At 36.9% G+C, this 12,079-nt stretch overlaps 1 protein-coding gene across 3 annotated transcripts in view; it reads right to left on the bottom strand.

Moving 5' to 3' along the window:
- The window catches only part of LOC128091411 (ras-related protein Rab-10-like), a 30,576-nt gene that overhangs the window by 9,485 nt on the left and 9,012 nt on the right, over window positions 1-12,079 (bottom strand). For 2 of the 3 annotated variants that reach the window (XM_052704520.1, XM_052704518.1), the window contains exon 4: window positions 4,962-5,051. The exons of the other annotated variant lie outside the window; for it this stretch is intronic. In XM_052704520.1, coding sequence (XP_052560480.1) covers window positions 4,962-5,051 — 90 coding nt within the window. The remainder of the gene's footprint in view (window positions 1-4,961; window positions 5,052-12,079) is intronic. 3 annotated transcript variants of the gene reach the window in all.

Consider the following 12,079-nt stretch of genomic DNA (forward strand, 5'->3'; position numbering starts at 1 on the left):
TTTTTTTAATTTATGTATTTTCCAAATGAGTTACTCGCTTTGAAACTTGTTACTTGCAAGTAAGGATACACTCTACTGGATCTTTTCTCAAGGTCTTCATTTGTTTAGAAAATGAATCACTTCCTAGGCAAGTATTTACAGGAAATTAACAGAATGCTTGCAGAAAAGGACAGGTAAAAATTTGAGACAAGATACAGAAAAGCGGGCATGATGGAATAAAAAAAAGAGATGCAACTTTTCACCAAATAGAGAGAAAAGGGCAGAGATAACAAACATGCAAAGAACAGATGTGCATGTGAAAATATATTATGGTAATAGGTGAATAATAAAAATGCTTAGAGGAAATTGGCAGCATAGATTTTATATTGGCTAATTTTATTTAATTTGCTTGTTTTCGCTCAATTCCAGTGTTCCTCTCTTACAGTTGGTTAGGTAATATATTGGCATAAAGAATAAAAAAAAACTCTACAAAAATCACAGCTTTTCCAGGTCTTGAACTTATTTTAATTTATACAGTTAAAAACATGGAGAAAAAACAGCTGACTCTTGCCTCCCAAGGGAGAAGACCAAGGTGGGAGGAATATCCACCAGAAGAACCATAACGGGAGTGCCTATTTACTGCCTTTGTAATACCCTCTTGGTACACATCTAGAGAAAGCAATCCCAATCAAGGAAAACACTCCTAATGCTCATAATGTATACTAACCACTTTAATTTGTTTGGAAGGCTCTTCATTAGGATAAAAAGTCAAATATCACTTGCCCAGAGAAGCCGTGGATGCTCCATCCCTGGAGGTATTTAAGGCTAGGTTGGATGGGGGCCCTGGGCACCCAGGTCTGGTGGATGGCAACCCTGCACATGGCACGGGGTTGGAATTAGATGGTCTTTAAGGTCTCTTCAAGCCTAAGCCATTCTACAATTGCCAGTTATGATTGCTTTCAATGAACTTTAGAAATAACCTAAAAAATTAAAAAAAATAAAAATAAACTTGGCACTTTACGAGAATTCAAAAATAAGACATGCAAGTACAAGAATTTGAGTGTAATATTTTAATTAAAACATTGTAAGAATGCTATTAAGGTAGGAAAAAAGCAAGCAAAATGGTTTATTTTCCAAAATACTATAATGAAATATAATTTTGAAAATGAAGAATCTACCTGATACATTTCTTAAGAGAGACTATTTCTAAACTCAAGTTGACTGCAATGAACATCTTGTTCTATCATCAGGTCACTGATGTTGAATAATCTGGGACCTACCATAGACCTCTGCTGTACTCTGTCCTTTACTAGCCACCAACTAGGCACATGACCTTAAATTGCTACCCATTACATCAAGCAGTCCAGCCAATTTTCATTCCATCTCGTGGCCCATTTGTCCTGCTCACATTTCCTGGCTTCCAAGTGCCATGTGAAAGTGACAAAAGCATAAATTCAAAATATATTACAAACCACCATTATTCCTCTGTTCACACACATTTTCTGGTCTTATAAAAGGCAATCAGCTGGCAACGCAAAATTTACCCTCTGTTGATTCTGCCAAATCATCTTTTTGTCCTTTAAATGGATGGAAAAGGATTTGATGACACAATCCTTCTCATGGATTGAAGGCTGACTGATCGTAGTTCTGCGAACCCTCCTTCTTTCCTTTCTGTTTCAAACGTATATGTCATACTAGCATTTGTCTAGTTAACAAGCATCATGATTGTTCAGAAATGATTGAGAGGCCTCAATCTTATTGATCAGCTTCTTCAGCACAGTTGGGTAAACTTCATCATGCCGCAGACAAACTCAACTTTCCTAAGCAGTTTCTAACCCCGTGCTCTCTGGCTGATGGCTGATCTGCTTCCTCTCTAAGCCCCACCAGTACACAGAGAAGTCTGGGAAGAAGGTCCAATGTAAAGACGAACACAAAAGAAAAAAATAACAATAAGTACATGAGCCTTCTGAGGTTGTCAAATACATCTATCAATGCACTCCTATTTTCTCCATCTGTGCACGATGTTGGACAAAGCATATTAATCACAGAATCATGGACTAGTTGACAAGAACCTGTGTGTCCACCTGATTCAACCCCTGCTCAAGCTGGGACACCCAAAGCAGGTTGCTCAGGACCATGTCCAGGCAGCTTTTGAGTATCTCCAATGAGGAAAGCTCCAGAAATATATGTATTAATATACGTACTATTAAATTCACTTTGCAGACGGGTAAATATTGTGGCAAGCAAGTTATCTCCAAGTTTGAATAGATAAAAAAATAATAAAGTCAGTGTTAATGCAGTTGTAAGTATGAGCACAGCTTAATCTAATTCACCTCAAAGAAACTGGAAAGGCACATTCAAAGAATATTTTTTCTTGCCTTTGGGAACCTGTGTGTTGTGTATACCTGTAAATAAAATACATACACATACATACTGAAGGCAATAATGCTACTTGGAAATTTTATATCATCCTTGAAGAACTGTTGTAGAGCTCACATGAAATAAGATTATATCTTACTTAAAATAACAAAATAAATAACGCCATAATCTTTTCCAAAGCACAGTTTTATTCTAATGTTTTTATCTCAAAATATACTATTTCCTAAAAATCCTGTTATGGTTCCTTAGTGTAGAATCAGAGAGATGTATCTGGAATATTCCTAGCACTGTATCACTGTGGAGTGCTTTTTCAGTCATATTGTAGACGTAATCTAAGTTGTAAAGTCAAGCATGCGAAGATGAGAAAAGGAAAACGAACAAAAGCCAACATTTTATTTGACTATTTCTGTTAGAAAGATGTGACAAGAGGAAAATGGACACATTCTAAAATGTCATATAATCTTCAATATTTATACTTATTTTTCAGTAAGTAATACATTTATATATTGATTTGGGGAGAGAGGAGCGGAGGAGCCCATAAAGGCTGAGTTCAAACATTTCAAATTATTAATACAAAAAAATCCCTTGCAGAGTTAAAATGAGCAATCAAAATGATGCAATTACAATTTTTTTTTAGTAATTTCTTTGTTTTAGTTTATATACTGGCATATCATGGCTGCTCAGTTACAACAGATTACTATAGAAATGCCAATATACACAGTAAGATTGCCAGAAAATCCTTTGATCTTCCTTGCAAGACTCTGAGCAGAACCATACTCACAGCTTATATTCACAGGGTACCATGGAATGAATTATTATGTGGAAGAGTTTGCTGTAAACAATTTTTCTTTTTAATATGGATATTTTCATCTTCGAAGTGAGATTATGAGATTATTAGCTCACTCTCTGCTAATGCAATCTTTCTCCAGCCGTCTCAGTAAGATTCTTTGGCATTTCAAAATCACATTAAAGAACAAAACAGTGTAACTGAGGAGTTGTCTCAGAACACAGAAGAAATCTAGAAGGCAGACTCATTGGTAAAGAGGTGAAGACTTGTTCCTCAAAAAATAAAATAAAAAAAAGATGACTACATAAAGAGAAGCTTTGATTGTGATTAAGGATGCATAAAATGTCACTGTTAATACCACATGCAAAACCCTAATACTGCCCTCTTGTGCACACGTGTCCAGTGAGTATTCAGATTTCTGATAGTGTATCCTTTGAGTGAAACTATACCTGTATCTTTCAGCAACCTTTTTCCATGTACACATACACATTACACTTTATGCTACTTCTAAAATTTTCCTAATCTGTACTTATATAATCAGAAAGAAACTATCAGCATGCTAATTCTCAAACACAGTATAATGTGCCTGACTCAACTATCTGACTGCATACTTGAAGGGCTCATTCCAAGATTATTTTTCCTGTTTTTCAAAAGAGGTACCATGCTTAGTTGCGCATTTTTTTGAGTGATGAAAACCAGCCTGCATGCCACACACTAAAAATCTGCATGTCCATCCTGAACATGGCTTATCTTTCACACTGCTGTCACTGCTGCCAAAACGCATCACCCACATCACCTTCACTGTGCTCACATCCACTGTTTGGGCTCTGTAAACATTCAGCAACTGCCGACGAAGGCCAATGAGTGCCATTTTTCTCTACGTGGAGGAATTCAACCTTTGCTTCATAAACACTCCCTTGTCAAGCACCATTCTGTCACACTGCCCCTCTGCTGCCATCAGCCATCATAGCAACAAAACATAATGGAATACTGGCGAGAAGACAACCTCTACTGCCATACCACCAACATCTGCCTCTGGCATTATGGCCCAGTATAATAATATAGGAGGCATTGTTTCCGGAGCACCACACACACAATCTACACAATCTAAATGTCAATTGTGACATTTAATCAGTATCACAATTTCTTCTTCCATTGAATGGCTCCTGGATCTCCTCAGGTTTTCAGTGATGGTAATATTTGCCTTTAAAACAGTACTCCTCACTTAACACTAGTTCTTCTTCTATAGTCTAATTTATACTGTAGCCTCAGCTGCGTAACCTATGGTTTCAACTAGAGGACCTGGATGTCCCCAAAATGTGCATGTTCAGTGTTCTTCAGGATTACTTATAGATAATTAAGATCACAATGTGCAAGCTGACACAATAGTTGTATATGGTTAGGCTGTTGTTAAAAAAAAAAAAAAAAAGTCATTGATGAGTTCCATCAGGTATCATGAAGTGATGCAAAAAGTGCCACGTATTATATGCTAGCACTTCATACTAGAACAGTGCTCTGAAAATGCAGATTTTAAAATACTTTAAATTATAATTTGAAAAATAATTATAATGCCTGAAACTATTTAAGATCATTTTAACTTTCAAAATAAAAATCAGTACTCTGAAGAGAGCAGCCAGGCATTATTTAATGTATTTCTGTTTATATGCTAAAAACAAACAAACAAAATCACTGTTCTTTTGGAGCAATTCCTAACAGAATTTTTGGAATTCAGGAGCCTATTTTCATTGTCAGGTGAACAGCTCATAGTCACACACACTCAGGAGAACCCAAAGAAAGCATCAGTGATTAATGGTACCTTTTCTCCTTTATGTTTTGGAACTACACGTTCTGATTCCTTATCACACTTGTTGCCCAGCAGTATTATGTCCACTTCATCACCTGCTTTCTAAAAGAGGACCAGCATTAATAAGTATCAAGTTAACAAAAATATATATATATATATATCAAACAACATAACTTCAACTCACACAAACCATCAACACAATTCCCTTGAAAGTAAAGACTATGTTTCCTCTTGACCTTTTCATCTGTAGAAATTTTTTTCATCAGTTACCAAGATCCTGAGAAAAATGGGAGGACTGCAAAGAGCAAGAAAAAGCCACTTAAAAGTAAAAGGTATAATTTGGAACACCCTTCATGAGGAATAAAGTATATGGTGCATGGGTTTCATCTTCTGATGAATGCTTGATGTTGAGGCTTCAAAGTGACTGGAAATGCTCCAAAGTCACAGACGCTGCCCTCCCTGAAGTAATGAGATTATGGATTAGCATGTCAGTCAGGTCTGCATCCAGCACTGAAAAGAAAAAAACTAAGGAATTTGCTACACCTGAAAGAGTACCTCTCCATACTTCACTTTTGCACACAGACAGCAAAATTACAGTCCAAGTGCTCAATCTCAGCATAAAAGTTGGATTATTCCAAGAGACTTGGAAGAAGGCAATATATTTTTTAATGAAGTAAAATTTTAAAAACCTCATTGACTTCAAAAGGAGGAAAAATGCTAGCATTCTGACCTTGTCTCCATCCTTCGTTCCACTAATCCAGTTACATACAGGACGACTGTGAAATGCACTGGATGCTTTACATCAGTGTTATTTTAAGATAAGCTATTGTAACTATAGATGACTGCAATCATGACAAGGAAATGGAACAGTGGAAATTGCAAACTGACGTTTGCTGTTAAAAACATAGTATTTAAAACCACTTTTGAAGCCTAAATGGAAAAAAAGTCTCTGTCTAGAGACGAGTAACTCAAATATAATCTGTTTCCACAATGTACTTTGAAAGCAAATGCTCACACAGCTTCTCTGATGACTCAGAAGGTTTGATCTAAGGCTGCTGATCTCTCTGCAATGCTGCTGATGAAATCTCTGGTCTCCAATAAAGTCTTAATTTTTATAACACCAATCAAGCCGTAGGGTCTCTCTATATCTCTTCCAGAGAGAATTAAAGCTACCTCCTATCTTCAAAAGTTTTCTGGGGAGAGACTGAAAGGGAGAGACATGCACAAACACATCTACCTATTCAATATCACAGAATATGACAGAAGATGCCTCTTCTCAGAGAAAAAAACAGGAAAAAAAAAAAAAAAAAAAAAAACCCAAAACAAACTAAGAAAGAAAAAAAAAGCACACTGATAATTCATCACTACAGCTGCAGAAGCAGGCCAGGCTGAGAGTCACTGCTCTGCTGTCACCTGTGCTATGACTGAACAACTTTGACACCTCAAACCTGATTCTCAGAATCTGTACAAACTCAGGTGCAGACATGTCAGTTCCCCAGAGCACACACAGATGCACGTGGACACAAGTATCTCCTTTCAGAGAAATTGAAGGAAAGATCTCTATTCACTAAGGGATGACAGAATCATTATTTTTAGTCTGTTTGCTCTTTCACAACTACTTGCTTCATTTGAGGAGTACAGCAGCAGGCACAATTTATTATTAAGGAATGCCATTTCATTTTTTTAATCCACTCTCATTTTAGAGTCAGCTAATCTCATTTTATAACCACAGCTGATGTTCAAGATAATGTAGTATTAAAATGAAGTAAGCTCATCATAAGAGTATAAAGTACAGGCCTGAAATAATCAATCAGTCTAACCTGGATTAATAGATCAAAATGCATTGGAGCTTTACCCATTAAGGTCAGTGGTCCTCCTACATCAATAGATACACACACACACGCATATATGTATATACACACACATCAGTCCTTAAAATAGAGTAAATAGACAATTTAATCTGATCACGCAATCAACAATTTATTTGAAAGACTGTTGTATGTAGCAGAAGGGCTTCACCAGCGACATTTGACTTTACTCTGAAGTGAAATGTCAAAGGGAAACACTGGCATCCTTTCTGTACAAAAACATGAAATTCATACTGCTAATTTATTTCTGCACAAAGAGCAAGAATTTTTGAAGCAGGAATGTTCCTTCTACACTACTTCAAATACTAACAAAATTTAAAAGCTAGAGACACCTTGCCTTTCAGTAAATATATATTCATACATTAATAAAATTTAACAATTAGTTTCCACTTTAATTGGATTTTTAAGATGTTAAATTTAGTTTCTTCTTTTTAGAAAACTAAAGGATATACACAAAATGACTTTCATTCTGAAAACTGATTCTGCAGGTGAGCTCTTAAAAGATTAACTCAGCATGACTATGCACAAGTCTGACCATGTACTCAGCTGGCATAAAAACTGCAGAGGTATACTGATTCAAATGGGCCAAAAATATGGCTGTTCACTGCTTCTAAAAGCTGATTGTGTATTTCCATCCTCTTTTATTTATAGCTCAGAAATAAGCCTTCCAAACGCTGAATCTATGGCTAAAAAAAAGGTGATTATTTTACAGTTGTTAAGATGCTATTAGGTACTCCAGCATCCACCAGCTAACAGAGTCAGGAAACATTTTTCCCATGTCATGGAAAAGTATAAAAATGTAATCAAGGCAAAAAGGGAAAAAAAAAGTACATTTCATTGAACACTGGGAATAAAAATAAGGAAAACGTTTTGCCTTGGTATCTCTCAAAAGTACATCAGAGTTTTGGTTACTTTCCTGAGTTTTTACTCTGCTTTTAACCTTTAAGTCCACATTTTACTGAAGCTTTGTATGAAAAGAGAAAACCTAACCCATCTTTTTGGAAAATTTCCAAAACGGCAATATCAGCTCTATACTTTTTCTTTCTTTCCCCCCAAAAAGTGGAAGTCGTGAAATTCCTTGGGGCTGCCCATATTTGTTAAGCAGTTTGGTAGAGTTTGGATCCATCCGGTTTGGGCTCGCTGCTGGGCTGCTGTGACGGGTGGCCACATGAGGGAGCAGCACCATAGGCTCCAGACCCTTCCTTGTATAAAACTCAATCAGTGAAGTGAGGTTCTCCTCCAGAAACACCACCTTGCCTTCCACCATATTTCCACAGCGCAGTTATTCAGGGCCACGCTATTTTTATGATCACTGATTACATTTGAAATGGGAACAGAATTTTGTTTTGGGGTGCAAATGGTGAACCTGAGAACACAAGTCTGATAAATATGCTATTTTAATGCTACGAAATCTAATGACTGTAGTAGAGGGAAAAGTGCAGCATTATTTTTCAGAAACAAAGATGAGATAGAAATACATATTGGCATATTGTGAGATAAAGGCAAAGCTGGAGAAGGTCACAAATCCTGGAAGTTTCTTCCTCTGGCTCACTAGACAATGACACCAGAAATGGATCCTTTGTACTAATGAAGAATAATTTGTTAGGAATACCTTGTCCCCACAGCATCACATGTAGCATTCATACATAATGATTCTCACAGATACATCTTCCCATGTACTTTTCCAATAGCCACATTAAGATCTCAATTACAAATGTCTCGTTTCCAGGACTTCAGTGAAATTGTACAAGTGATGGAATTTGTCTCTTAGTAAACTTTGACTTGATAAGAACAATTTATCCTCAAACAAATCTGGGTTTAGAGACATACCAATTTAGTAAGGTGACAAGGACAAGAAATTTTCAGGTCCACTAAAAGTGCTAACAATAAAACCCACCTATGAATTGGAACAATTCAATCCTTCTCGCACCAAGCTTTCCCATCTGAGAAATTAAAACTCAGAACAGTTTGAAGTCAGATTAATTTATATTTGCAAAGCACTTTGCTGTAGTGCTTTTATTTAAGCATAATGCAGAAATACTGTCACAGATCCCAACTCTCAGCTACACTGAATTGCACAGAAGCAGAAAATGGCACAATGCAAAATAAGCAGTAACATTTAATACCCTGGTTAACGGGTCACTTCTTTTAGAAACCACAAGAAAGCTAATATATTCCACAGCAGTACATTACGTCAGCAAGTGCTTGCAGAAAATTTCCAGCGTGGTGCTAATCATTAGGATATCATAATGCCAGCTTCATGGCCATATTAGCACAACGAAAACCAGCCCAATGAATTTGAAAAACATCTACAGCCTCTCATCTATGTTAGTTTCCGGTGACCCAGACACCATGTGTAAATCATGTGAGGATTTAGGTTAGCAAGGACTTACGGAAGTCATCTGATCTAACTCTGTGCTCAAAGTAGGGCCAACTTTAAAGTTATGACAGTTGCTCAAGGCCTTGCTGAACTGAGTTTTCAGCGTCTTCATGGGTGGAGATCCGGATCCTCTCTTGTACCTCTTTGTGCATTTCACCACTACCACATAAAATGTTTTTGCCAGTATGTAAGCTTCCTCAACACATCTTGGAAAGAACTGCTTTCTGCAACTGATTTGGCACATGGTTAATTGCATTTGATTTTTAATGGCCAAATAGGATCAGCCTTTTAGAACAGCTGCATTCAATAGCTAAAAACCATGTTAACAGACAAGAGGGACACCTTAATAAATAAGACATCATCTATGAATAATGAACAGCTTCAGTCTCTATAATAATTTTCCTACAGCAATTGTGCTCCTAATGAGTGCATTATGAATCTAATATGCCTGTACTGGATTTGTCAATGAAGTCCTAAGATACTCAGCTGAAAGTGTATTTTTCTAGTAAGCATTTTTATAAACAATCCTATTAGTTTCTTCTAATGCTGAATACAAGTGGTAGAATAAGGCATCTGCTACCATGTATTTCTGTCTTGAACATCCTTAATAATTCATTTTTCATAGGAAAGAGCTGTATTCCACATTTAAAATAATAGAAATATGTTCTTCATATTTCAATTAGTTCCTCCCCCTTACCTTATGAGAACATTACTGGCAATCTCACAGCACTAAGCATTAAAAACTAGCAAGTTTTTAAGAAATCAATGGATTTTCTAGGAATGGTGAATTGCTAAGATTTTTTCCAACAGTTGAAAATAGCAACAGCTTTTGCACTGAAGAGATTTTTTAAATTTTTTTCCATTTAAAATCTCTGTGTATGGAATTAAAAGAAGAAAGTGCAGTGTAATTACTGACTCGTTGAAAAAAATCCTGTTTGATTGGTTCAGGTGTAAACTTCATCAGTCTGGCATTTAATAAAACTGGTCTCTGTTTCCTTTCTTGATTTATTTTTTTTTTTTTAAACCCTTGCACATTTTTAAGGGTGTTGTAACAGCAGCCACTCTAATATTGGTCATTTCTGGGGTATGAAATACTGGTTTGCATTTACAGATCAAAGCAAATGCAGGGAACATCACCATCCTGAAGCAAGTAATTAATTTTCATGATACGCCCTGTGTTTTAACAGTTATTGCTTAAAAACACTTCTTTTGCAATGAATGGTCCCATATATTTTCACCAAGACACTTCAGAAATTGATATCACACTTGGCCTAAATTAAATTTTTTATTATTATCTAGCTTCATTACAACATTCACTAATTGCTAGCTTTGAGATTGGTACAATCAATCATGCAATTTACATTCCTAGAAATTGCCTAAATTGAGTATTTCTGCATGTTTTTAATATTTTAAACTGAGGTAGTACTTTCAGGCAGAAAGATTAAACAAATCTAGTATCAATAACTTGAGTATTCTTACATGGAAACTTTTAAGCACCAAAAACAGAAAAAAGGGTCACGCAGGTATGATTTCCTGATTGAGTTATACTGATTTAATCTAAGCCTCTTCAGCACTGTGGCCACGAGGACCAGTCCCATCCTTCCCTCCACCCCAGCCTCATAGCCCAGCTGTAGTGTGTTTATGCTTGCACGTAGTAGCCCAGTGACTCAACCATTCCATTTTTGTAATTAAAGACGATGGGACAAAAATGACCCCTCCAATGACTGCATGAAGTCAGGGCTATATTTCATACAATACGCGTGTGGGCTGCTCCAAAAGTAACACCTCCTATTTTATTATATTGCCCATGACATCAGAGATCAAAGTTTCCCATCAATATTCCTTCCCATTTTGTTACCATCTGACAGACAGCAGAAGAGGAGCAGTCTGACAAAATAGCAACCGATACAGAAATGTGTATGAAGCAATAACGCGTCAATGAAGTCCTGCAAGTGGAAAAAATTGCACCTACTGATATTCACCAACGCTGAATATTTTTGGAGAGCCAACAGAGGATGTGAGCACAGTGAGGTGGTGTGTGGTGTGTTTCAGCAGTGGTGATGGTAGGTCACCTCCACTGGTGCAGATTTTTATGAGCATGACATACAGAATCTTGCTCATCACTGCTGAAAATGGAGAGCTAGTGGTGGCAACTGTCAAAAAATAGTGTTTTGTAGCTGTCTATCCTATGAAGCAGCAAAACTGCTTCTGACAAGTTCTCTGCAATACAAGGTAAAGTACTGTTAGGTATACAAATAGTCATACACAGGAAAAAAAAAGATGACTCACTCAGCTAGTGATGAGGATCTCTGGCTGTAAAACACTCTTGAAAAAAGCAACCTTTATCCATGAAATGTTCTCCATTCAGAGCATAGCCCTTAAATGAGCCTAGGAGGAAGGGAGGGGAGGGGGGAGCCATAAACCCCCTTCTGGTCACATGGGAAGCACAGGTAAATTGTTTGCACCTGTGCTTCCTGGGCCAGCCACCCCCTTCACCAGGTGCTCCATCATCAGTTCAGGTTATGACCTAACAGTTCCCCTACAGTAGCTGAATACTTGCTTTATTGAATAGTGCTACTGCATTCTTTCTATCTGTTATTTCAATGGAAATAAATAGGAGGCATTACTTCCAGAATATAGCTATGTATATCCATATACATGCTATATATGTATATATCATCTCAGGGGATATACATGGGTAATCTACACTTTCAGCTACTATCGTGCTGAGTGCTGAGTTAAATTGTAGCTAATCACGAAACCATACCACAAGCTTGTGGTAGCAACGGTAATGGGAGGACAGTTGGACTAGATGATCTTGTAGGTCCTTTTTAACCTTGTGATTCTATGATTCTACGACTTGTTGGTTTGCCTGACAGAAG

This window comes from Tympanuchus pallidicinctus, unplaced genomic scaffold (assembly GCF_026119805.1).
Source record: "Tympanuchus pallidicinctus isolate F22 unplaced genomic scaffold, pur_lepc_1.0 scaffold5, whole genome shotgun sequence".
NCBI classification, from domain to species: domain Eukaryota; kingdom Metazoa; phylum Chordata; class Aves; order Galliformes; family Phasianidae; genus Tympanuchus; species Tympanuchus pallidicinctus.